The 27735-nt window shown below is 35.9% G+C and overlaps 1 protein-coding gene across 10 annotated transcripts; it reads left to right on the top strand.

The window, feature by feature from the left end:
• EXOC1 (exocyst complex component 1) lies at positions 1-27735 on the top strand. Of its 10 annotated transcripts, none has more exons than XM_042053030.1 (21): positions 1-83; positions 2085-2218; positions 3055-3185; positions 5154-5313; positions 6192-6212; positions 6970-7157; positions 7777-8004; positions 8238-8370; positions 8548-8657; positions 9192-9245; positions 13458-13607; positions 14717-14822; positions 17622-17666; positions 18807-18970; positions 20672-20779; positions 21255-21331; positions 21811-22039; positions 23034-23217; positions 24396-24595; positions 26092-26286; positions 27059-27735. In XM_042053030.1, the coding sequence occupies exons 2-21, from the start codon at positions 2095-2097 to the stop codon at positions 27209-27211; spliced, it is 2760 nt and encodes a 919-aa protein (XP_041908964.1). In that variant the 5' UTR covers positions 1-83; positions 2085-2094; the 3' UTR covers positions 27212-27735. The 10 variants fall into 10 exon arrangements, with proteins under 10 accessions (XP_041908964.1, XP_041908968.1, XP_041908970.1 ...); XM_042053033.1 differs by having other exon boundaries at positions 52-89; XM_042053031.1 differs by lacking the exon at positions 1-83 and adding an exon at positions 192-294.

Here is a 27735-nt window from a genome sequence, read left to right as displayed (position 1 = left end):
CACGTGGGCGGAAGCAGCGGCGGGAGGAGCCGCGTTCCCGGCGCTTCGCTTCCAGCGCTTCCCGGCCCTGTCCCGGCGCCGCGGTGAGAGCGAGGCGGTCCCGGCACCCTCCGCCCCTTCCCCCGTCCGAGTGGGGGGCTGCTGCGGTGCTCGTCGGGCCGGCTCGGCCGTGGCTGTGCCGCCGAGCTTGGGGCGGGGCGGTGGCGGGAGCGGGTCGGGGGCGGCTTGTGCGGGACTCGCAGGTGGGAGGCGGTGAGGCGGTGTCGGACGGGCCCTCGGGAGGCCGCCGCTGCTGTAGGTAGCACTTCTGAGTTTTCCTGTTCTGATTGATCTTTTGATTGATTGCTGGGGGTGCTGTGGTTGGGCTGCGCTCTTGTGTCACGTTCTAACCCGGTAGGATGCAGGGGTAGCGTGTTTTCCTGTTTGCATCCTGAGAGAGGCCAAGCAGTGCTGAGCAGCCTTATCACATTGCTGTGCCACATCTGGCGTGTCTTTCCTGGGCAGGCCATCCTGAGAGAGGCCAAGCAGTGCTGAGCAGCCTTATCACATTGCTGTGCCACATCTGGCGTGTCTTTCCTGGGCAGGCCGCGTCTGTGATGTGATGTCTCTGACAGATTTCACGTAGCCTTTGCCTGGAACATTACAGGGAAAAACGCAGCAATGTCTAAAGGGATTTATCTAAGTCTGGTGTGGTCTCTGCTTTCTTGAAGCTTTTTTTCCTGAGGAAGGAGCTTTATTTCCAGCTCCTTAGGCTAAATTCTGTGTTCCTTGGAGACAGTAGGATTCAAGTGTGAAAAGCTTAATTTTGTACTTGGTCCTGGCATACTGTGAAGGTTTTGATGGCTGTGACTAAAGGGACTGAGTTTGTAATAGAAGTTGAACTGTACGTGAGAGCTGGTCTTGGATCTTGGATTTATCATGTTATGCTTTATGGGAAAGGGGTATTCTGCCTAACCTGGACAACTTGTGTTAGCACTGAAATGGGAGAGTTAGCAATTTGTAGCAGTTTGATTGTGACTTAGAGCAGAAAATAAAAATCCTAAATGAGGAAGGAAAGAGGCATCTGAATCTGAAATGCAGCAGATTTTCGGTATTTTGTGTGTTCATCTTATGCATCTATTGAAGAGTAACAGGAATGTCAGCCTGGTACAATTTGGGAAGCAAAAGGTGGGCCCAGCATTGGATGAAGAGAAGGAAAGTTATTAGCAGCTATGGAGTGGTACACTGCCATCTTATAAACAGTGTGCCCTGAGCTCTGTGCACTTGACAATACTGCTTCCACTTTGGCATGGTGGCCCTTGTTTTCCCAAGTTCTTGAGTTACTAATCTTTAAAATTACTGTAGTGCCCAAGATTTTGTCTTTCCCGTATCAGAGAAAGCAACTCAGGCATCTTCAAGAGAACAAGCCGATCTGAAATTTATCTCCATATATTGTCTTGACATCAAGCAGTATAGCGTGTCATGTGTATTAATCATGCTTTTAATGCATTGTAGAATTTTAAGGCTTAGTTAATATTGAAGCTTCTGTATTTAAATAAAAACACTGAAATGTGATGTCTAATGTGTTTCTCTGTTCAGTCTAGATAGAATCTTTATGTAGTGTGAGGAACTTTTCTGAATCAAGTGAATATTGCTAATTCCTTAATTTTCTGGAACTTGGTGGAGTTTTTGGTTTTGTTTGTTGTTTTTTGTGCTTTCTTATGTGATTGAATTCTACAAGCTTGAGCATTGGATGGTCCTTTTGTTGTGATTCCAGTTTCAACTTTTTTTATGTTAATGCGTAATATTTCCCTTTACTACAAAGAAGCTTTTTGTACTCCATTAAATTAAGCTGAAGGATCATCCCAGTGTTAATAAATTACAGTTGTCTAATTGAAATAAGAGAGTAAGCCTCTTTTGGATTTTTTCATAAAGTGGTGTGGTTTTCTACCCAAGTCATGCCTGTCTAGATTATGATTCATTAAGTTACTTGTAAAATTGAGTTTAAAGATTCTGTAGTTGCTGTAGGTACATGACTGGTTCTTTTTTTTGTGTGTGTCTGTTAAATGTGCTTGAGTTTATTTTTACTTCCTAAAATCTTTCAGCTGAGAGAAAATGACTGCTATCAAGCATGCTTTACAGAGGGATATTTTCACTCCCAATGATGAACGTTTATTGAGCATTGTGAACGTGTGCAAAGCAGGCAAAAAGAAGAGGAACTGCTTTTTGTGTGCCACAGGTACATAGGAATACCACACTGTATTTCTTGTCTTCACCTTTGTTTTTTATTTGGTTGCATTTGTTTTAGCTTTATGTACAATCCTTTTTCTTGACCTGTATAAAACAGGTGCTTTCCATTCCTAACGGAGAAAATTAGCTATAGCTTGTACTTTCATTATTGCTTCTACTAAAAAAAGAAACAAAGTCCACTACTTTTATTTACAGATCTCATTGTAATTTGTAATGAAAGAATCAAAATTATTCTTTTGGGTCTGGTGGGCTTTTGAAGCAGGCTTAATGTAGTGCTTAAAACAGGGTTTAGTAATGATCTGGCCTGATAAGCCTAAATAAAATGCTTTAAAGAATATTGGTTAGAGTCCAAGGAAAGGCACAGCAACTGAATTGAGTTCTAATGTTCCTTTAAGTGTATGTTTATTACATTTTATCTCTTCAAAAAAATTAGGTGCTTTGGGTTGATCTGTCAATAAATTGGCTTGCTAGAATATTCTTTTGACTAAAAAATGCCTGAAAATGTTCTTATTCTGACTATACTCTCCATTTGTGTCTGTGCTTGTCAGTTAAATGGTCATGGTCCAAGATGTGCTGTATCAAAGAAATAGCTGTAAATTGGGTTCATTACCTCACAAGCTGTATAGAGTTGTATACCTGTTTGACTGAGACTTAAACTGAGCTATGGTTATTGTGGATGAAAATGTTTCAAAGGGTCTCTTTCCCTCAAATAAATACTATGAAATCTCCCCCACAGATAATTTGTTTCAGAAGTTGAAGTACAGCAGAAACAGATGTGAAAGTAGCATGTGTGTTTTGAAATTACTCTCTTACTTCATTTAATAGTGACAACGGAACGACCAGTCCAAGTAAACGTGGTAAAAGTGAAAAAATCTGACAAGGGAGATTTTTACAAAAGGCAGACTGCATGGGCGCTTCGAGACCTTGCTGTTGTTGATGCCAAAGATGCTGTTAAAGTATGTGTCACTTTTTTGTTTAGTCCTCTGCTCATAACATCCTCTTGGTTCCAAATTAGACTTAATTTCTTTGATATAGGCTGCTTTAGAAATTAGACTGATAACAGGTTAATTAAGATGATACATTCCTGTGCTGCCTGTACCTGCATTTTCTTTTAGCCTTTGCAAGAATACAACCCTGGTAAATTGAGTAAGAGTAGTCTAGATATGCTGGAATAGCAGTAGTCTCAATCTCTGCCCTGTTAGTTGTAGTGATCTCTCAGTGACTGTAGAGAACATCTGTTTCAAGTCTTACATAAATTTTTTCTCCCAAGCTTAATTTCTAGTAGGAAAATTTATGACTGTTCTGCTAATGATAGTCATAAGTTTGTCAAAATGTCAAAAGTGTTCTGCCACATGTAATGTTTTTTTTTTACTGGGACACTTAAAATGTTCTTAATGAGCAGTAAATAAGCTTGAGGGTGAGCTGGAAGCACACAGTCCTGATATGGTGGACTTTTCCACAGAACAACAGGAGCAACCTATTTTTGACCACTTAAATTCATTTGTTGTCATAAACTAAGATTTACAAGCAGGAGGGGAAAAGCTTTCATCCCATGATGTTTGGTTTTATGTTCTGGTAACTGGTTATTTGGAAGAATAGCACAGAAAACTTCAAAGTTGAAAAATCTTTCATTTCCCCCTCGCCAAGTATAGGTTTGTTATTCCAGTAATGGTTGGCTAGATTTTAGATGTTCCTAAATACCATGTTGGAGTATTGCTTCCGTCAGGTTGAAATTTTACTGTCTTTCAGGGCTTTTTATTGCAAAACAGAATTTGGCAACAGTTTTCATAAATATGCTGTGATGTGTATACCACTGTAATGACAGATTTTGAAATTTTCATTTAAAAACCAAATGTGGAATGCCAAACTCCTGCATTAAAAAATGGTAGAATTAAAGTTGATAGGTACATTGTGTGTTTTGCTTTCCAAACACGGACCTATGCAACTGTTTTGATGCAGGCATCTCCTGTGCTAGTTGTGAGACAAGTCAAATTTTACAAAAGAATACTGTTTCTTTAGAAATACATGGTACTTGTATTTATCAATATAAGCTACAAAAAAAAGAACTGCTTTTATTGTAGTATACAGAAAATAAAATTTCCCATCGTGTGGTTTCTTGCGCTGCCTGCTTCTACAGATAGTAGTGACTATATAATAAGTAGCAGCAGTAGCAGATTTTACAAACTATATGTAAGTAAGAATTTAACATGTAATTGAGGCAATAACATTTTTCATCAAAAGGACCATGTAAAATGCTTGTAATTTGATATTTTAAACAGGCTATTACTAGTTACAGTCCATACTGAGTTCATAAGTGATTGTTGAAAGTATAGTACTTTATTCAGTTGTTTTCAAAATAATGTTCTTGTCAAGCAGTAAATCTATTTGAAAATACGTCTATAATTGTTTTTTGCTATTAAAATGCCATTTTTTTCTATCCTGTTCAGTCCTATTGAATACTGTCATACCTCTAAAGTGTGTAAGGTGCTCATATTTTTTTTTTTCTTCTTGCCTATCCTCTTAAGTATCCTTGAATTGTGCTTTATATGGTGTCAGTCCAGTTAACTCCAGTTACCATTCTTATATTTAGAAGGCATTAGTCGTTCTGAGGATGGTGTTTCAGGGCAGACAGCACTGTCAAATGTTTGTTGAAAATCTTACACATCTCTGTATTGTGTTATTTTCATCTTACCTGGCTTGACAAAATGCTTCCGTCGTAGCCTGGATTCTGGTTTTTCACTATCACTGTTTTAGCACCTTTATTAAGGTGCATGAGGGCCCTAAAATTGCTGTATGACCTTAAGGCTGGCATCTGTGTAATTTCATTTTTATCCTGTCATCTCAATAATTAAATGCGTGGACAATCTCTGCTACTTAGAGAATCATTTGACTGCGGAGCCTGTAACACATCTCATCTTTTGCAGGAGAGTCCTGAATTTGATTTGCATTTTGACAAAGTGTACAAATGGGTTGCAAGCAGCACAGTGGAAAAGAACACCTTCATTTCGTGTATCTGGAAACTCAATCAGAGATACCTTAGAAAGAAAATTGACTTTATTAATGTTAGTTCACAGCTGTTGGAAGGTAAATTTCTACAACTGTATTTGATGTATAAAGTTTAGTAATTAATGATGTAAAACAGATATACTAACAAAAAAAATCTTAATCCTGATGGGTTTTCTTATTCTTATTTCTTTTTAACTTTATATTTTCTAAGTCTTCAGATAAGCAAGATGACTATATAACAGATTTTCTGTTGGAAAACTGAGAACCAAGGCAAAATACTTCATTAACAAAGTTCTAAATATTGATAAACTTTCTGTATTTCTAAGACATTCTGTTTCTTGAACAAAATAAAATCTACCTCCAAGATCTGCTAGGTCTAAATGTGTAACAAATCTGCTTTTGTTCTCATTTTCATTTCCCTGTGAATTAGAAGAATGCTTTAAAAAGTGAGCATCTGTAGCATTCTAGAAATTAGTGAGGTTTTATCGGAGATTTCTAGTTCATTAGCTGTGAGGCATGTGCTAAGTTCTGCTGGACCCTATTACAATTTATGTGACTGATTGGTTACAAGGAGGGCTTTGCATCTTGTTTGCTTATCCTGTGGTTAGTATTTTTACGGTCACGTTATCTTTCCATAGTTGTATTTTATAGTAAAGCCTAGTAAGTAAGAGTATATCACATGGAGTCTGTCAGAAGTGGTGAAACTACTGTATTAAATACTAGACTGGTGTGTGCAGAAAAATTTGACTTAGAAATGTGAAACAGGAAGGATGACGTTACTGTGTTTTGGTGTTGACCAGAATTTGTTTTAAACCAACATCTAACATTTGAAGTTTGTGCAATAATAAAACATTCAAACTTAGTGCCACTTGAAAGTGTACACACTGTTCGTGCTTTGTCTAGCTAACATTCTCTGCTTCCTTTCCTCTGCTTTTCCATACCTTTTAATTCTTCAGAACTTCCTAAAGTTGCAGAAGGTGCGTAACACCTTTTTCCTTTATTTTGCCTTGTAAGCAATTTTCTTAAATAATACTCTTTTTGTTTGTTTGTTTTTTTAGTGCTTTGGTTAGCTTATCAAGTTTCTAGAGATAAGAGAGATGTTTCAAATGTCCTGAACACTTTCTGTCTGGACTGTGTTAATATTCATTTGTCAGCCTTTTGAGTGGCTTGTTAAATTAATTGAGCACTGCTGTGAGAAAGCATAGTTAATAAAAGCATTGTTTGTTTGATTTGCACTTACCTCAGTACTGATTTTCCTGCTGTGAAACTCATCTTGAGCATCAAGATAACATATTTATTGAGTGATATACATCTTAATCAACATCTGTATGTTTCCCCTATGCTCTGTCTACCAAAAGAGAGAATCTAACTTGCACTGATTTTCCACTAACAAATCAGTGTAATACTGTAATATATTCTGATCCTGATTACCAGTGTAAGAGGTGAATAAACTGAGACTAGATTTGTTCTTTGCAGTAAAGGAAGGTGGATATTTATATTTTGCTTATGTTGCAATTTGGAAAACATTGCTGTTCGGAATCAGTTCTGGAAATCGTAATGAAGCTTGTGGAAGACTGAGACTTGAAAAAAGTGTTCATAGGCAGCAGGTGCTTGTTGGGAGAGTTGTTTAATGGAGTAATTTACTTACAGATAATTAAACATACTTAAGTACTCTTGAAATGCTTGTGACTTTCTGGACTTGATAAGGTGTTTTATTTTCCTTCTCCGCCTAAGAATCTGTTCCAAGTGGAGAGAATCAAAGTGTAGCAGGAGGTGATGAAGAAGCTGTGGATGAATACCAGGAGTTAAATGCAAGAGAGGAACAGGATATTGAAATAATGATGGAAGGGTGTGAATATGCTATTTCTAATGCTGAAGCCTTTGCAGAGAAGTTGTCAAGAGAGCTACAAGTGCTAGATGGGGTAAGCATTCCTTCTAAGGTACAGTGTGCCAGCATGTTCAACTGCTCTCTTTGATACTGACCACATAGCATTCTTTGAAAAGGTAGTTAATGTGATCTGTCACATATTTAAATGTAAATGTTTCTTAGACAACCCAACATTCTAGAGGTCATTTGGAAAACTTAGGAGATGCAGGGGGTACACATGTAAGGGAACCATCAACAACCTGCTCAAATTATCAAGTTGTGTGTTTCTTGTATATTTGGAAAATGGCTGCTGTCATGGAGACAGCTGATCTTGCAACAGAAAATCTGACCTTATCACCTACACTGGTTTTTTTGGAAGTAAAAATGTTCTGGTATAGTAGGGATTACTGTTGGGCTTTTTGTTTTTCTGCAGATCAATACTTCAGCCCTAAGAACTTGAACAAAGTTTTGGGTTTATATCTTATCTTTTTGAAATAAGGAAGTGTCATAGATTAAGGAACTTCTGTGTTCAGTAACACTATGGCTTATCTTACTTTGTTGATTTCATCAAGAGTTTTGGAAACTATTTGACAGTAATAGAGGGAGAAGGAGATATCAGAATGCTTTTGAGATATAAACATGTCTTCTAAAATGTGGCTTTATTTTCTGTACAGGCAAATATTCAGTCCATTATGGCCTCAGAGAAACAGGTGAATATATTGATGAAGTTGTTGGATGAAGCTCTAAAGGAAGTTGACCAAATCGAGCTAAAGCTGAGCAGTTACGAAGAAATGCTTCAGAGTGTAAAAGAGCAGATGGATCAAATTTCAGAAAGCAACCACCTAATTCATCTCAGCAACACAAATAATGTTAAACTACTGTCAGAGATAGAGTTCTTAGTGGTAAGCATTTTTATTATGTTTATTATGGTTGTTCTCTTAAGGTATAAAATTCTTTCGGGTTGCTACCCTCTTTAGTATGAGGTTCCTTTAAATAATGAGCTTATTTTTCTGTTTCATTGTTGCACTAATTTCAGTAGTTATGATGATGAAATTGTATTTATTCTTCTTGGTTCACTAGCATAGCAAACCAACTTTTTTCCAGCTTATGGACAATACTATCCATTATTTTGTAGAATCACATGGATCTGGCTAAGGGCCATATAAAGGCCCTTCAGGAGGGAGATCTGACATCTTCTCGAGGCATTGAGGCCTGCACTAATGCAGCAGATGCCCTTCTTCAGTGTATGAATGTAGCTCTTCGTCCAGGTAATGTTTTTGTTAGACTACCATCTGACAAACAAAATTTATTATGGTAGTGCCTTTCCAGTTAGTAGCAAGTTTTGTTCTGTTGACTGAAGGAATTGTGACCTCTGGTCTTCTTGGTTCCCATATAGAATATATTACTTTATATTTTGCACACTCTAAAGTCCTTTTTGTTTGTAGGACATGATATGCTTCATGCAGTGAAGCAGCAGCAGCAGCGGTTTAGTGACTTGCGTGAGCAGTTTGCACGGAGACTCGCCAGTCATTTGAACAGCGTATTTGTTCAGCAGGTATTATTTCTTACTATTGAATATGAAATTTTGGGTCACAAACTTTCCTGGAGAAGAAAAACAGTCTATCTAAAATTGTACATGTTCTGTGCTGTAATCAGTAAATGCTAGAAGCTCTTCAGGCAGAGATGTTGCTAAGCATACCAAACTATAATTGCCTACAGAAGTGTCTTACATTTGAGAAAACCCCCAAACATCTCTTTTTAATGGGGTTGCTATCTGAATTAAATGCATTTTGTGATATATAAGGATTTATTTTAATTGTAGAGCTTGATTATTGAGGAGAAGAAGCACTGACCTTTTTTTAAGGATGTTAGAGGCTGAAAACATGGAAGGTCTTGCTGTCTGAAATTCAAGGACTATAAAAAAAAACCCCAAAACAAAACCAAACATACAAAATAAAATGTCTGAACCCTGGTTTTGTTCCTTAACTTAAATTGTTCACAAAACACTGTCCTCACACTTGTTTCTTAAAGTCTGGGTGGTTTTTTTAGCTTCAGTTTTTTAATTAATGTGTTTTTTATCTTCAATTAGTTTACTCAGACCCTCCTTCAGCTCTATAACAGGTCCTCCTATCATTCAGTTCCAGTGAGTACATTGAGTTTGGTACAAGATTTTCTAACTAATTTTTTTTCCTGAGCTTGAATTATCTAACTAGCAGCTGCATTTTTGACTTTGCAAAAAGAAATGTGTCCTTACTGATTACAGAGCATCAGACTTGCATCCCTTTTCACTTCTGTTATTTTTGTCAGCCCTTAAGCTTTATTTATCTGTTTATGAGCTAACATTCCTCTGATCTGATCCCCAGAGATTGCTGAGAGACAGATGGAGATGCATGGAGGAAAAATATTTTCAGTAGTAATATGTGTACAACAGTACAGAAACTGCTATTGTGTGAAATTGCAATATTTGTAAATAAAAAGCAGTAATTCTGGTTTTATACATATTAGCACAATAGAAGTTGAACAGTTCTAAATTTAATGTATTAGACTGTGTGCAGAAAATGGAATAGAGTAACACTGGATAATTGTATGGAAAATGGCATTTAGAGCCTGGCTTTTTATGGCAGAGATAACTGCTTCGTACATTTTCTTCACTTCGCAGAAGAATTCCAGCTCTGCAGCATATTAATTTTTTTTGCCTTTAGCTTCTTTTCTTAAGAAGGTATTTTTCCTCTGTCACTTTTCATATTTTGAAAACCTGAGTATAGACTATGTGTCCCAGCCCTTAAATGAGCAAGTAGAAGCTATGTTGTGTAAGTCCTGTGTAAATGCATCCACAAAGTTTGAATATTGGACTTGTGTATGGAAGTGGCTGTTTAGCAGAATGTCCTTCTGATGTTCTCTTCTGAGGATTTTATTTTTTAAAAATGGTAAGCGATTATTATTACTGTGTAATATTATGTGTATTAGATGAAATTCTTACTCTTAAGACACAGTTCAGTGCTCTCTTAAGGTATATTGGGAATGCTATTACCAACGGGCAGTTTACATTTTTAAAATTCTGATACTAGTAGTGGCCTCACATTGTTTTTCATACAAACTTGCCCTTGAAAATTTTGCCTTGCTGTTAGCTGTGAGGTATTAATCAACAGATAGAACTTAACGACTTTGCTGTTAAGTTTAAGCAGGAAGAGTTCATTAACTGCAAGAGATGAGACTCTGCAAAGCTTTTTCATTGTTGTAAAAGAGGAAAAACAAAGGTTTTGTACTTCATTTTGAGATACAGGTTCAAGTGTTGGAGGTACAGCAATGTTTGTGTTCTATTACTAAAATGGGCTTGTTTTGTTAGTTTGAGGAATATAGCAATTTCTTAGTCTGATGATGTTGAAAACTCCCAGCTCCAATACTTTACCTTTAATATCTGAAGAGTTGCATTATTTGTTTAGAATGTTTCTTAAAAAAATACTTTAAAGCACTTCAGAAAAAACTAAGATAAAGGTAAAGAATTTGAAATTAAAAAGACAAAAGAAAACATGATGATGTCTAGGCGGCTATTAATATTAGCAAGACATTCTGATTTGGAAATCATTAGATGGAAAAACATAGTTATGTTTACATTTGGGCCTAAATATATTTTCTTGAAAGTATGAAATTGCTCTTTATTTTTTGAAAAGCAAAATAACTCAATGCTTGATTCAAACTCCTCTTGTAAGGTACTAAAGTCCTTTACCTCCTTTACATTGAAAGGAGAATAAATATTAAAAATTTTAAACAGAAATGCAACTTCGGATTGCCATTTGCTGCAGTGTTAAAGACTGTTTACTAACAGTTAATGTCTTTGTGTTTATTGTGTAATACTAATAATTGATTAAGCTGTGTGTCTGTTACTTTAAAGATTTTTTAACAACCAAGTTCAGCACTCAAAGGCAACTCTGGGCTTTTTGCCTTTGAGATATGAAGTAGGTTGAAGCTTTGAGACTGTGAAATAGTTGAATAGCAAATTTGGGGTTTCATTTGGTAATGATTTACTTTATGCATAATGAGAGAAAGCCTGTTAATTAGGTGGGAAAGGTACATCAAGAAGCTCCATAAGGTTTTAGAGAAGGCTTGAACAGGACATAATTTACTGTAACCAGAATGATGAGTCCTGTGGAAAAGTTGGCCTGGAGAGAGAAATTTACCCTGTCAGGGAATTTGTCATCTAGCTTTATGAAGAAAGCAACTACTAACCAGAAAAGTTGTGTGCAATAAAGGGACATGAATAAAATGTTTGCATGAAAGAAGCAATAGAAATTTAGATAGCTGAGTATTTCTTAGCAGTAATATGAACAAGCATTTGGACTGATATAGTTGATGAAAGCTGTGAAAGCCACCAGGTAAATTACAGTAAACCATAATGGACTTGAACATTAAAAATGCATGCTGTAGGAATGTAACAAACCAGGGGTAAGCGAGTTTCTCTAATTTCTTCTTCGTAGAAGCATATCAAACATTTGTTGAAAATATTTACTATATGTATGCCCAGAAGCATGCCCACAGTATCAAGAATGACCTCAGTAATCACAACAGCAGCTGTGTTGCTAATGCTGGCTGGATTCCAATTCCAAATTATATGTTCCAATAATTACACTGTGTTAGCTTTTTGTTGAAGTCAGACTACATGATTGTTTTTATAAGTGAGATTTATAGTGTTATCCTTCCCCATTTTCTATGAGAATAAATTAGTGAAGTTGGCCAGGACTTGTTTCTTTGGGTCTATTTGTGAGTCAGTTTATGTAGTTAAAAGGACAGGGGTCAAAGTAAGTTCACGCTCATGTTAGATACAAAAAAGTCCTGAAACAGGTTGCCAAAGAACTTGTGGGTGCCCCATCACTGGAAGTGTTAAAGTCCAGTTGTTCAAGGGTAGCCTGGTCTAGTGAAGGTGTCCCTGCCCATCATAGGGGAGCTGGAACTAAATGGTATTTAAGGTCCCTTCCAACTCAAACCGGTCTATGATTGTATCTAGTAGTTCAGCTTTATCCACAAGCTGGCAGTGTTCATGTCACATTACTTAGTAAAAGTTAGTATTTTACAAATTAAATAATAGAATTTTTTTTAAAACAAGTCTGTGAATGTATTGTGGAAGAGCTTTCTCTAACCAAAGGCTTGAACTGATTAGTACCTGGTAGAACAGAAAAAGGGTAAGACAGAGTTGCTTTAGTTTTGATCCAGACTGGCTTCTGTTCCAACTTAGAAACATGCAAAGGCATTTTAAATGGTATGGCTTATTCTGCTAACTTGTCATATCCAAGATGGAACTATCAGGAATGCTCTCAGGGACTGACATTGACTGACCTGCATAAACCACCTGCATGTGATGCAGGAATTGGAGACCAATTAGTACAATCTTTGTGTGCTGCCATGGCACAAACTATACTTAATGTAAGTTCTGTTGCTGTATTTACTGCAAGCCCAGTAAAAAAAGACTTTACAGAAAATATTAAAGCCATTTGGAAATTAAGTCTTGCCCTCCATTCTTTTAACCTAGGGATAGTGGTTGTGTGTTCTGCTGTGTGGCTGCACAGAGGTGTTGCCTTGCTTGCTCTTCCTGAATTGCTCGGGAAGCTTGAGTTGCTCAGTAAGCAAGTGAAAGCTTAAAAAAGCTAAATCATATGTTCTAGCAATATAATGGGATCTTTGCTTAAAGGAGGAGCATGAAGTTAATAGCTTGTGTTAAATGGATTGGTTTATGCTGCACGTTGTAAACCGTTTAGTAAATGTTCACTGACAGTGGTTGTGTGTGTTTGTTTGTGTGGAGAGAATGTGTGTGCACTGATGTCTTTAAGATTTGATCAAGGAAAGCTTGGCCAAAATGAACTAAAGTATGTTGAATTGGAGCAGGCTTTCAGAGGAGAGGTGTAATGCTCATCATTAACACCTGTTTACTGGGAACTTGAAATTTGTATATGAGAAAAACATCTTTAAACAGAAGCAGCTATTTTTTTAGTTTAGAGGAATAAAGTGATAATCTCTTAAAATTTTTCAGGAACAATTGAATGCTGGTCATTAAACTTTCATTCAGGTGTACATTGCATTCTTGTCCAAAAAGTGGCAAAGCAACTCACCCTGAAGGCAAAGAGCCTTAAAATGAACAAGCTTATTAGGATGTACTACCTGCCATGGCTGTAATATCTTGGTGTGTGTATTATGTTTGGTGTCCTTTTCAGTCTGCATCTCTAGACCTTGCTTCTATGCAAGGTATTTTGAGGATTTCCTGTTTGTCTGAAGGAGATACTGTCTTCATATTAAGTTTTTCAGGAAACTTCTAGTACATCTGTGTAGTGCTTCCAGATTTACTTTAATACTTTTTCTTGTCAAGGGTCACGATCAGAGTTCCACTCTTGCCCAGCACTCTGCTGAATTGACATTACCCAATCATCATCCATTTCACAGAGATTTACTTCGATATGCTAAACTGATGGAGTGGCTCAAGAACACAGATTATGGAAAATATGAAGGGCTAACAAAGGTATGTGAAGTGCTCAAATGATGCTAGAGAATAGACATAATAGATTGGGCTTGAGAGTCAAAAGAATTGCCTGTATGTACATGTCATTCTAATATTGCTATCTATTAAATATAACTCACTGCTCCTCTTTTTTTAAATTCCTTTTTAGAATAGGAAACTTCATTTTTTAGTGTTTGTGGTATCCTGCTCTGTTTGTTTTTTTTCTCAAACATCCTATTCTGAAGTATCATAAGATACTTGTCTTAATATTTATGTAAAACAAGTTTGTCGTTGTACAGCCTAGTAAGAAAAATAATTAAGCTAATTCCAAATTGGTGTGCTTATTGCCTGTGTAACATCTCTATTTCAAGAGACCTTCATTTCACTTGGGAGTGTCAAAAACTTCAGAGGCCTCTTGTACAGTAGATTAAATAGAAACATTTTTCCCTTGTATGTAGGTAACTTTTAACTACCTTGTTTAAAACTAACCTGCAGTAAAAAAATTACTACAAAAGTATACAAAATGTTCAGGTAGAAGTAAAGGAAGAGTTAGTCCTTCCAAAACAAGTCTTTTTCTTTTTCATTTAAGGTACTGTCATTCTTAAATTGAAAGATTTAAGTTAGACTTTGAAAATGACTTTGAAATAGTTATTCATTTGCCTTCAGTGTAAGCCAGATAGTGAATGGTTGACATCTTTGTGATCTTCTAATAAAAAAATGTGAGAATTGCATATATATGTGTGCTTTTGGGGGCACAGTAAGAGTCTGATAAAAGAGATTTTAGAGAATGGTGCTGAATTCTTACCATTCTACCCGTGAATTGAATTCTGTGATGTTCTACCACTAGTAATCCTATTTACATGTACTACATTACATATTTTTCCTTGTGGAGGGGAAGTAGAAGTTTCTGATTAATGCTCAGTGAACTCACTATGAAAATGAATATAAGCTGCTTAAATATCACTACTGTAATTTTGTGCATGCTGCATAAATATATAGACTTATGTAGTTCAAACCAGTTTGTTATTTAGTAGGACTTGAAAACTCACAGGTTTTTAAGAATTATTTACCTATAATAGAAGAAAATCGGCATGAATACCTGTTAACTAAATATACATTTTTCTTTTAAGAATTATATGGATTATTTATCACGACTTTATGAAAGGGAAATAAAAGATTTCTTTGAAGTTGCCAAGATCAAGATGACAGGCACAACCAGAGAAGGAAAAAAGTTTGGTAAGTTTCCAGAAGGCACATATCTTGCTTTGAAATCTTATTATTTGCATATAAAACACTCACTACGACACCTAGGGCTAATTTTGTAATGGTGTAAAATTCTTTACTTTTGGCAAAATGGAAGAAGTTGGATGAAAAATATGATTGGTAAAACTTCTGACTTCCACAAGGCCAAAGTAGCACAACTGAAATCTTGTAAAATTGGTCAAAATAAAAGTATAAAATACAATATTTCTCTCAGTGTTCAAATCTACACTCACTTTTTATTACTTGAACTATCCCACTTTATTACCTGAACAAATTTGAAAAATCAGCTCTTGTAGTTAACAGAAGTTCGGGCAGCGTTCTTTTGTGTTCCTTCTGCTGTTATTTCTGCTTTTGATAAATCTTGGGTGGATTGTAAGAAGTGGTTTTAATGCTGATTCTGCCTAATAAAACTTATGTATTTTAATGTGTTTTTTCAGGGGGATTTACCTATGTAGCCGGAGACTAGAAATCATAATTTGTTAATGTGTAGGTATTTATATTAAGGGAGTATGTATTCCTGCTAGGATTAGTCTAGCATGAATATGGAAGTGAAGCTTAAACACAATAACCTGGATACTTAAAAAGTAACAGTGGTATAGGCATATTTATGTATTGTCTGTGTTTCAAAGCTTTTAAAAATATTTATATTTGCCACGGTTCACCAGTTTGCAAATTCTGAATTCCAAAATTATGTGCAGTAAGTAGTAAGTTCTGTCAGCCTCTTTTGGCTTTGAAGTTTGATGGTAAAAACCAGAAAAATGTAATGAAAGGAAGAAAGCAGGAAGGTGGTAAGGCTTGTTTGAGAGAGGGAAAACTGGAAAGATAAGTTTTGGCAAGCTGTTGGACATGGAAAGCAAGAGGCACCATAAGATGTCATTGTCAGAACATTTAAAATCATAAATCTTAAAAAGCAATCTTACTGCAAGAAAAAAACCCCTTTAGCCTAATACAAATTGACTTCTGAAACATTCTAAACACTTTGTCTTGACACTTGTTTTGTGATTTGTATTTGTGAAGAGACAGTTTTCGTGGCCGTTCCCTACCTTGTGTAAATGTTACCAGCATATCAGCAATCAGGCATTTTGGAGAAAGAGGTCCTTCAATTCACCAGAGTAAAAGCTGCACTTTGAGAAGACTTCTGTCATGTATTTGTGCAAATTTATTTATCTTGTAATGCCTTGTAAGGGTGTGCAATTTTGAAGGCTTCTGTGTTCATTGTAGTGATTGTACTGCTTCAAAATACCTCACTTCTAAACTTTTTTAAGGAGTAGTGTAGGTGCATAATGCTCCAGTTGTACTCAGATACGAAAGATGACATGTTTCCAAGCTGTGTTGGTGTGTGTTCTTGCCTTTTTTTTGTGCTTTGGGAGTAGCACTGCTGTTTGAATGCCTCAAATGCAGAGGGGATGCTGGGAGAACTCTGGCATTCTGTGCTAGCGCAAGGTTCTTTGTCTGCATTTTTATGGCAAAAAAACCCAGCCTGGGTCATGAGCATTCACACTCGTCTTAAGTAGACTTTTTTCTTTTTTTTTTCTTTTCTGATGAAGCCAAGACTTTGATACTTAAATACCATAAAGTCAGTGTTGGAAAGAGTGCTACTACTGTCATATGTTTATATGATGTAGCTTGCCAAAAGCCACTAAGGCTCCCTTGATTGTCCAGGGCCTGATCTTTGTAGTTCATCACATTCTGTAATAGGTCCCATGTGTTTAGAAATTGGGGATGATGAAGAACTGGGACCAATGCATGACAGTTGCATATGCCAAATATATCATACCTAAACCTTTTTTTATTCAAAATCTGCCAAAATCCCCAAGATCTAAAAACCAGACTGGAATTAAATTTGAATTTGATGTTACAATTATCAGTAGTGTTGCCTACTTGAGAACATCTGGTATTTAAGACATGTTTGTGGCATTTAGAAGTATCTACTCATTCTATTACAGTAGGTTCTGCTTGCCTGCTCCATTTTGGGGGGCTTGTAGCATCCATCCTCATCAAGATATTTTTAATACCACATACTGCTTTTAGTGTATGTATGCAAATGCCTTTTACTCTAGGGATTCTATATTTTCTACAAATGCCCATTTACTTTAAATTTTATGTTGAAGTCCACTTGAGGAAACTTCAATTCTGAAAACAAACAGGAAAAATATAAAAACCTCTTCATAAATTTTTTTACTGTACGTTTATTATTTTTATCCTCGCCAAATTTGCAGTCATCTGTTTTTGTGCAGCATGAATGCAAAAGATGTATTCTCTATGTAAACACCCTGATTTGCAACAACTATGAAAAGGTTAGCCAGCTTACTGTCAATATGAATTACTCTGCAGTAATGGTACGTGTTTTAAATTGAAAAGATGGACGATATCTCCGACTCAGTAAAAAAATTCCATAAGTACATTTTAATTTCTTCAAGTCTATTATTGATATGATTTATCTTGGAAACTGAGTCTGACAAATAATTTAATGGACTTCTCAATTTGGGAGAACTCAGAATGTGTTATCAAAAATGTTTTTCAAACATACTATATAAGAAAAAGCAAATTTTAATACCTGGAAACTTACTCTATTTTCCGTGTAGTTTAGATACTGAATTTCTAGCATAGTACCTCTCCAACTAAATGTGTTTGCAATGTAGTTACTTGCTGCTTATAGTTCTCCGCATGTTTCTTTCCAGTTAGAGCTTAACTTGCATCTTGTGCATGGTTTGTGCAAACTGCATTTTAACTTGTCTTTGTCTTTGATGCTTGCAACCTAATCCATCCCAGCTACACTGCCTCGAAAAGAAAGTGCTGTCAAACAGGAAACTGAGAGTGAGTATAACTAGTTGCATTAGTTGGTATTGTCAATGCATGTGTGTCAATGTTACGATGTAGTGCTGCATCAGGGAGAATCTACCTAACACTGAAGCACTCTGTTCAGAATGAAATAAACATTAGCAGAATCACCAGGCTTGCAAGGCAAAAAGAAAGCACAGCTGTAAGTCCCAACATAGAATTTGAGAAGGTTTGCACATAAAGGCAGTATCTTTTGGTTTTCCCATGCTACTGGTTGATAGCAAAATATGTTTGTGCCTGAGAGCTTGTCATAGTTTTCCACTCTACCAGTAGGTTGAAGTGACAATTTAGATTAGATCTATAGACTTTGTCTTGTGTCCCTAGACTAGATACCAACACAGCAGTTAAATGAAGCTTGCAGGATTGCTTTTAAGTTTCTTTGTGGCTTAGATATGACAAGTTTACTTGGAGATCTAATATTGATAATTTTTTGGTCTTTTTTTGTTATTAGCTTTCTCTGTCCTGGTCCAACATTTCTGAAAAAATTGGGGGAAAAAGAAATAAAAAAGAAAATACATGCTTCTAGGAGAAGGCCCAGCAGTATCATGAAGAAATGATTGAATGTTAATTAGGATCAAAAGGAAGGGAGAGCATTAGCAGCAGAGTTACTATGGGATTGTAGATCCAGCAAAATAGCTGGAACAAACTGTGTAGATAAAAGGATGTTAACAGCAGAAAGATCAAGTTCAAGATGAAAAAGTGTCTGTGTATATAAAACTTTTTAATATTTTTCCCTCCTGTGGTTCAGTTCTTCTGCTTCTGGCAACCTTTGCCCAAAATACATTCACAAAGATCATAACTGGTCTTAGCTTTCCAATCTTCAATCGCCATGTTACTGTATTTTAGAGTTTTGTTCCTTTTATACCTTTTTTCCATACTTTACAATGAGAGTTTAAATAGTTTTATTGTTCTTCGAAAATTGCTGAAGAATCTCAGTTACCTTACATTGAGAAAATAATAATGTTTACAGCAAAAGCATTATAGCTTAAACAAAAGTTGTTTCATTTAATATAGGACTACTAGCAGCTCTTGATCTCCTATGTTCTGTAACAAACCTATTCTTGAGTACTTTATTCTGCCTTCACTTTCCTCCTTCATAGTGTCTTTATTTCACAGGTCTTCATGGAAGTTCTGGGAAATTGACCGGGTCTACTTCTAGTCTAAATAAACTCTCTGTTCAGAGTTCAGGAAACCGTAGGTCTCAGTCATCCTCACTGTTAGACATGGGAAACATGTCTGCCTCTGACCTGGATGTGGCTGACAGAACAAAATTTGATAAGGTAAAGCCAAAATATCACATAGAATTCCTGCTTAGTTTTGTATTAGAAGTATCTTACATATCCTTCTTATATAGTTCAAAAATCTGTACTTTTAAAATCTTAAAACATGTCAATTTCAAAATTTGTGTGTACCATACATCTAATAAAGGCAGTTCCTAAGAAATACGTAGATCACAGTATTGTCATCAGATTATACAATTCTGTTTAGTTCCTTTATATGCTGTGTATGATCTTTGAAGAATATCAAGGATAAAAAATGGTCTGTTAAGTTTAAGCCAAATACGAGTTTTTAAGCAAATAGGAATGGAACTGATGGATTCTCAACTGACTTTATTTTTCTCAATTCATTCAGTGTTCTAGGACATTTTGCCAGTATGTAAGCAAAAGTGAAAGACAGGGAAGATAAGAATTTTAGCCAGGACTTGAGAGTGACCCTAAAATTTTATTTATACTGGTTTCACATTAGTTACCATCAATTTTAAATTTTAACCAATAGCACTAAGTTATTACTGGGGTGTCCTTATCCTGTTTTAAAACCTGCTGTCCTCAGCATCTGTTGACTTTTTTTTTTTAAAAGTGACAGTGCTCACCATTTCTTGCAGAATTAACTCCTCGGTGCTGTGGAAGGAAAACGAGCAGTTATCAGTCAGAGATAAAAATAATTTTGTTGTTCTCTACTGAATTACTTGATGGAGATGAATGTTTTTCTTCTGACCTCTTCAAATCGTTGCTCAGTCTTTTTCTGGGAGGAAATAAATGCCTGAAACAATATTAACTGTGAAGTTACTACAAACCGGTAGCAGCAACTTGTCTAGAATTAAAAAACTAACTTGTTAAAACAGGTTTATACCATTATTGTGCTATTATCTTCAATTTCTCACTTGTATCTCACACCCATTGGGGATATGTGAATGTGACAGTATACATGGAGTTGTAAGCAATTGAGCTGACCTACTAGGTTGTTGGGGGTTTGTTTCCTATGGGAATTTTCATCAGCATGGATTTCCTATGTGCTTAGATTGCTTCAATTTATGTAAATTATTGCATGTCTTAATCTTTAAGTACTTGCAGAGGAATTTCTAATAGGCGTATGTCTAACATCTGACTTAGAATTTCCTTATTTTGTATTTATAGAATTAAATTATTGTAATTAATTATTGCCAAAATACTGTTTCATTTTAGTTTAAATCTAAATATTGTGTTGCATACTTCAGTACAAAACCTACTTGTTTGTTTCTGTAGCAGCTATGTGGAAACTTTTTCTACTTTTTCTACACAGCAGTTAACTTCTACATACACAGTTGACCTGTTTTTCTTCCCTGAGGATTTTGTCTTCCTCCACTCAGCAACCCAGGCAGAAAAGATGGTGGCAGACCCCATGACTTACTATGAAAATGCGAATGTTTCCAGTATAGCACAAAAGTGCTTCCTCAGGCTGTGACTAGAAAACTTCTAGTTATGGAAAAACATAGATTGTTCTTTTCTTCACAGTATTACATGGATAAGAAAGGACTGTGTTGAAGATGCAGCTATTGCTTTTAAAGATCTAAGTACAAGCTGTTTCCATTCCTGTTAAGTAGTAGTAAGCCTAGTAGTAAAGCTTAGTGAAGATAGAAGGTCTATGCAACAAACAATTAAAGTTAGTATTGCTAACTGTCCATAGTACTTGGTGTGTTGATAAAATATTTTGACTTTCTTTAGATTTTTGAGCAAGTATTAAGTGAACTAGAGCCTCTGTGTCTGGCGGAACAGGACTTCATTAGTAAATTTTTCAAACTGCAGCAACATCAGAGCACGTCTGGAACAACGGTAGGACTTACATTCTCTGTCACTGAAGTAGAAAGTATTGACCAGGCCTCAAAAGAGACCTGTTTAAAAGAGGACTTTGGGATTTATCGGCGATTATGTGATCCAGGTGATAAGTAATTTCTTTTTCTTCAGGAACTGGCAGGATCTTTAATTTTGGCTGATAAATACAAAATCTGTGAAAGAAGGACTGACATGTTTCCTTTGCTATGGCTTTGTCTTCTCATAAGATCTCAAGAAACACTTCATCATGCATCGTAGGAAAACAGTAGGGAGTAATCGTGGATAGTATTGTATTCAGTGGAACATGACTGGAAAATTACCAGAACCTTGCAAACCGCTCAGTTTTCCACTCTGGAGGCAGGGGGTGGTGGGGGTATGGAGCTAGTACCTACAGTGGTTTTGTCAGATACAGTAACTGCTTAGATATAGAATTGGAGACAAACCTTATAGTTACATACATTCCTTGTTCTTACAGAACGAAGTGGAGGAAATGGATGGAGTAGCTTTCTCTCGTTCGTACACTTCTGGTGTTCCACAAACAGTATCATCTGAGTATGTGCTGCTGTTTATTATTGATTCTTAAGCCTATGTTTGAGTTTATCTGGCATATAAAACTTTTTTCTCTAAAATCAGAAACTGCTCCCTTTCAGTGAAAATGAACAGTGAACTTTTAATTTTTACCTAGACACTGAGTGTCAGTAAAAAGAATTTTTTTTTATATAGGATGGGTGTTTCTGTATATAGCTGTTTAATTCTCTTAATAGTTTGCAAATTGAAATTAGGCACTATAATATAGAAAATATGCTTAGCAAAGTTCTGAGAGTGTGTGGCAGCTTCCACAGAGAAAATACTTTTTGGAATATTTTATACCTGTGACTATTGATTTTTACTGTGTGGTATTGACTTTCTGAAAATCATGAGACTTGTTGAATGCAAATAAGACTATTATATCAAATAAATATATCAAAAACCATGTAAAATAGCCTAGTAAACTGTCAGAGTAATATTTTCCTCTTATGCATTTTTAATAGGAAGGACATGATCCGACAAATGATGACAAAAATATTTCGTTGTATTGAACCTGAGCTGAATAACCTTATAGCACTGGGAGACAAGATTGATAGCTTTAATTCCCTTTATATGTTAGTTAAGATGAGTCATCATGTATGGACAGCACAAAATGTGGACCCTGCGTCCTTTCTCAGCACAACACTTGGAAATGTTTTGGTGACTGTCAAAAGGAACTTTGATAAGTGCATTGTAAGTTCTTTAGTTATTCTAATTAAGCTAACGGTAATATTATAGGAAGCCCACTCCTACCCAGTTTGATTTTACACTTCTGTATACTTAAATTCTTGCTTTAAATTTGAAGTGAAAATTAGTAACCTTATTGCTTTTCTACTGGCCAAGCCTTCGAATAAAGGGTGGTTGTGTTTCTTTTTTCCTCTCTGTTCCAGTTTTCTTCAATAAGTAGCTATTTGTAACAAATAAGACCACTCAGTCACGGTTCTGAGGTAGTTGACATTTTTAGTTGTTTGTTTAAACTTGTACTCCGACAGAGATTACTGAAGTCCATTAGGTAAAATATAGCTCTCTGCCTTTTTACTTGCCGAAACCAAACCTTGGGGACTTACGAGGGTGTGAAGTCTTTTGGCAGTAGCAGAGACAGCCTCTACTGTCTGAAACTTCCTTTTACTAATACGGTTACGACCATTATATGGAATGTGGCAGGTTTACTGAAAACAAAATTTTGTTTTATTGTCATAAATGTAATTTGACTCTAGGCAAACATCATAAAACTGACCATTCTTGATCAGTTTAATACTTAAAATATTTTGAAACAGATTTTTTTATTACACTCAGAAATAAAATTTCAATAGAAGACTAAAGAAACTTCCTGCAGCAAAAGGAATTGTTAGCTTGGCTGAACCAGAAAAGTGAAGTTCCTTGTTAGATTATAAAATGAAAATTGTTAATTGCTTCTGGTGCATAAATTTGGTGTTTTTTTCATTGGGTGTTTTTTTGGTAATACTAAGTAAATAAAGGAGAATAAAAGACCATCTTTCCTTTTTCTGTTCAATTATTTTACTTAAGTTTTTAAGCGTAAAAAGGGTGAAAGGCTGAATAGATGTACTAATTGAAAGAACTATTTCTGTGTTTGGATACATGTCAATTTTTCAGTATGTCTGCATTTTTCTTTTAATACTTCTTACATGATCTGGAGCCTAACACTTGTTCTTCTTTTAAATTAAAGAGTAATCAGATGAAGCAGATGGATGAAGTAAAAATCTCAAAGAAGAGTAAAGTTGGGATCCTTCCATTTGTTGCTGAATTTGAAGAGTTTGCAGCCCTTGCTGAATCAATTTTCAAAAATGCAGAACGACGAGGAGATCTAGATAAAGCCTACATAAAACTTATTAGAGCTGTCTTTGACAGTGGTAGGTATTCCAAGGCTGTCATAGTTTCTAAAATAATTGTTTCCACCTGTTTACATATAATTTTGCCCCAAGTAACTGGTGATTTTTTTAAGACTGTGCTGAAATTTTGGTTGTCTCTGTTATTGTAAGTGAGCAAGTGTAATCCTTTTGATCGTAGTATACTTTTTAGATACTTCCCTTTGTACATACCTGTAAAGTAACTTCAAGTTGTGTCAGAGGGAAGTGGTTAAGACTCTGAAGAGGGAGAAGAGATGGCAGCAACATGGCATGCTCAATTTGAAGTGGTTTCTTGTCTTTTTTTCCCCCTGTAAAAAGTCATATAGGAAGAACAAAAACTGGCAGTAGCAGATCTTTCCTAGTTGGTAGTTCAGTGTTCTGACTGGAATGAATCTGTGGTCATTACTGATACTCTGGTGCCCTGGATCACTTTCATGATGGGCATCCCGGTAGTCTCAGCAAAATGATTAATGGATGAACGGGCACAGAAACTTAATTGCTCTTGGTTGAAGCTATCCTCTTTCAGCCCACTTTTAGGTGCAGTAAGGGAGGGATAGGTAGAATTTTTTTTGCCTATTTGTTTTTGTTTTTTTTTTTTTTAATTTTTTTTTTATCAGGGGAAGGGGGAAATAAAAAATTTATGTGCACGATTATCCATTTTTATTATTAAATTTAGGGACTGACAGTAATTTTGACCATAAAGCTAATGAGCAAAAGCTGAGATTAAGAAGTACATTTAAAAAAACCCCTCTATTTTATTGAAGATTTTTGTCCTAGTGAAGATGGGAATCGATTTTGCTGTGACTTTTCTTAAAAAGGTCTATCACATGAAACTTATTAGGGGTACTGAAAGCATGCCTGTAAGCCTCCCCAGAATGTGACTTGTTCCTCACATCTGTAAATGAGACCATACATACTCACTATTTTGTACCTTTTTATAAGTGACTTTTTTGCCATATAAATTTCATGGTCTTAGAGCCTGTATGAATTTGTTTCTTTTTTTGAAGGCTCTTAGGTAGCATTTTATTTAGTGGCAATTCTGACAACTACTCATACAAATGTTAATCAGTTACATGAAATTCAAAATTCCTTTTTTGATAGCAGTATGGTTATTGGTTATGTTTTTCTGAATTTGGTTGTCCTTTTGGTATTTTAAGTATTTTGCTTCCTGTTTCTTTAAGTTGAGAAAGTAGCTAATGAAAGCCAGAAGACACCCAGGGATGTGGTCATGATGGAGAACTTTCATCATATTTTTGCAACACTTTCTCGCTTGAAAATTTCTTGTCTGGAGGCTGAGAAAAAAGAAGCCAAACAGAAATACACTGATCATCTTCAGTCTTATGTAATCTACTCACTTGGACAGCCTCTTGAGAAATTAAATGTGAGTATATCTGAGCATTCATTTAAATGGTACAGAATAGTTTTTGAATGTTTAATTTGCATTATTTGATCTCTTTATCACTGCATTTATCATAATCTCTTATTTTATTATTTTGGACTGGAGCATGTCTGGCAAGAGTACTCATGAGGGTAACAGTCTTGGATGAAAATAACCAAATTTTTCATGGCAATTAATAGTACTGACTAAACATCAGTGTCTTAAGCAAATGGTTTTGAGGAAGAAGAAGGTGAGGGGGAAAGTAATCGTGAGTTTTGGGATAATCTTCGTCATCTCAACTGCAGAGAAATTTGCTGTAGTTTCTGAGCAGTTAAACAAGAAGAAAAGTTATAGGAAAATTCTGTATGTCTGAAGTTGAACTAAATGTTAAACTGAGTGGTGATTTAGGTTCAGACTCAGTTCTGTCCTCTTGAATGTCTCCCACTGTTCATGGCTTTTTCTATAAACAGGATTTCAGGCATCCATTTTCTGAGACATTTAAGATCTCTTTTTGAAAATTAAAATGCTTTATTGCTGTTTCCCACTTTTGGGTTGACTCTGACCAGCACCTAAGCTGCCACGTAACTAACTGCTGCTCAGTCCCCCCCTCTCCAGGGGAGACAATAGGAACAGCAAAAGTGAAAAAACTTGGGGGTGGAGATAAAGACAGTTTAATCAGAGAAGGGAAGAGAGGGAGACGGGAAAAAAAATAAAGTAAGTGATGCAAAAGCTGTCATTGACTACCTCCCACAAGCAGACTGATGCCTGGGCAGTTTCTGAGCAACAGCCACCTTGAAGCCAAATACCAACCCTAATTTTTATAGCTGAGCATGATGTTATGTGCTATGATTTGATCAGGTTTGACCTGTTCATCAATAACCAAAACGTTGGTATCAGCCCTGTTTTAGCCACAAATCCAAAACACAGCATTATAGGCTGCTGTGGAGAAAATTAATTAGAGAGTTAACTCTGTCCTAGCCAGACCTGATGCACTGTTGAGGCTGAACCTGCATGTTCACAGAAATATTTCCCTCTACTAAAATATTTTATATTTACTGTGTTGAGAAAACTGGTCAATGGCAATGAGAAGGGAGGGCAATTGTGAACAAATATGCTCGTGTGTAATTACGGTTTAAATAAAGATGCTCAGGTGCTTAGTGAGTTTATCCAAAAGATCCAGTATTTGGATCCCTGGCTATTAGCTCATGGAGTGAGGTTCTTAAGGCCGATTGGTTATTAGTTACAAGGTTGCAAAGAAAAGCTTGATTGCTTCTAGAAATGATTGGTTTCAGTTTTATGCTAGTTCTTGGAGTGCTGTATTGTTGGTCGGTGTTTTAATTTTTATAGCTGAGCAGTACTTCATGCCCAATTACAAAACAAAAATTGGGAGAACACAACAGTCATGAAGCAGAATCAAGATTTAACCACACATATCCTTGTCAAATTAAATTAATTAGCTCAGATTTATGATAGTGACTAATGCTGTTACTTGTTGTTAGCATTTTTTTGAAGGTGTTGAAGCTCGTGTGGCACAAGGTATACGAGAAGAGGAAGTAAGCTATCAGCTGGCTTTTAATAAACAAGAGCTTCGTAAAGTTATAAAGGAATATCCCGGTAAAGAAGTGAAGAAGGGCTTGGATAATCTTTACAAGAAGGTAGATAAACATCTCTGTGAAGAAGAAAACTTACTTCAGGTAAACTAAATTATGTCTTAAAAACCCTATAATGTTACAGGGAGGCTTTTTATTACGGCTTTTGCACATGTATTCTGTGAGAATTTCAGCATAACTCTGAAAACATAAATTTTGAGTGCAGCTTTTTGGTTTTTTTATAATCCCGCTCTGTTTCTATTTCTTTAATATTCATTTGAACCAGAGTGGTGGAGATAAAGTTCAGAAGGAAACTTCCTTTATTATTTCCTAGCTGATCATTAATGGGTGACGTCTTCTCTGAAAAATATACTGGAAATGGAGAGAACTAGATTTAAATGAATGAGTAACCTGATGTGAAATTTAGCTGGTGCACTATAGCAGAATACTTTCAGTTATATATATTTTCTGATAGTTGTATTATCTAATGTTTTTCTTATATTCCATAAACTTTCTCACTGGAGTAAATGATAAGTAGACTTGAGTTAAGCTTGTTTAAACAGCTTTTTAAAGTCTGAAACATGAATTGTTGCACTCTTCTGGTTCAGGGTGTTTTCCTGAAAGACAAAGCAGTGCCTCTGTTAGGAAAACCTCCCTGTCTTCTTTACTATTTTGTGCTTTGCATGTTTATTACAGGTCATGTCAACATTACCAATCTTAATGGGTAAAAACATCCATCTTTTTTTTTAATGCAGCAACCCCATGTATTGAACTTTATTAGCAATCTTCGACTGTAAAATGACACCTGAACTGAGAATTGATTAATGTAGTGTATTGTGCCAGTTGACTTTTTCCTAAAGTTTTCTCTCTTTGGCAGGTTGTGTGGCATTCCATGCAAGATGAATTTATACGACAATACAAGCACTTTGAAGGGCTGATAGCTCGCTGCTATCCTGGATCAGGAATTACTATGGAGTTCACTATACAGGATATTTTAGACTACTGCTCCAGTATTGCACAGTCCCATTAAGTTCTAGAAAGGGAAAGAGAAGCTAGCAAAGTGTGTGCCTGTGTACAAGGGAATCAAACACTATAAATGTTACTGGGTTTTAAAAGGTGGATTTCCACATGTGTGTAGTTAACTGCCCTATATGTTGAGTTACACTCCTGCTTCAAATGCCTTTCAGGGCAAAATGAAACCTTCGGGGATTTGTTGTGCTTCTCCTGGGCTGAAGTACTGTTTGAAAGCATTAATTCTGTGAAACACTTTGGATACAGTTTTTCCCTTCTGTAATATTCAAATACTTTTATTTATAATCCCTTCTCTTGCTAAAAGCAGTAAGCACTACCTTCAGAGTACGCCAAAAGAATACTACTGTTTTCACTAATATTTTGCATCTTAGAAATTATGTAAGCATTGAAGACTGTAAGATATTTTCCCTTCCTTGTTCTAAGAAGTATGGATGTAGAACTTTATGCAGTGGGAAGACTGAATTGATGTTGAGATGTAATGTGACTATGGCTAGAATTCTTAATTAAACTACGTTCATCATA

This window comes from Corvus kubaryi, unplaced genomic scaffold, assembly GCF_017639235.1.
Source record: "Corvus kubaryi isolate FWS band 111438036 unplaced genomic scaffold, C.kubaryi_AGA036_p1.0 split1-131, whole genome shotgun sequence".
Lineage (NCBI taxonomy): Eukaryota > Metazoa > Chordata > Aves > Passeriformes > Corvidae > Corvus > Corvus kubaryi.
This window is presented reverse-complemented; position numbering and strand designations above follow the sequence as displayed.

Excerpts from the sequence above, each read along its gene's own strand:
- EXOC1 (XM_042053030.1), top strand. The coding sequence starts at position 2,095 with ATGACTGCTATCAAGCATGCTTTACAGAGGGATATTTTCACTCCCAAT. Across the intron at positions 13,608-14,716 it reads AATATGAAGGGCTAACAAAG|AATTATATGGATTATTTATC; the intron begins GTATGTGAAGTG and ends TTTTCTTTTAAG. Across the intron at positions 14,823-17,621 it reads CAGAGAAGGAAAAAAGTTTG|CTACACTGCCTCGAAAAGAA; the intron begins GTAAGTTTCCAG and ends AATCCATCCCAG.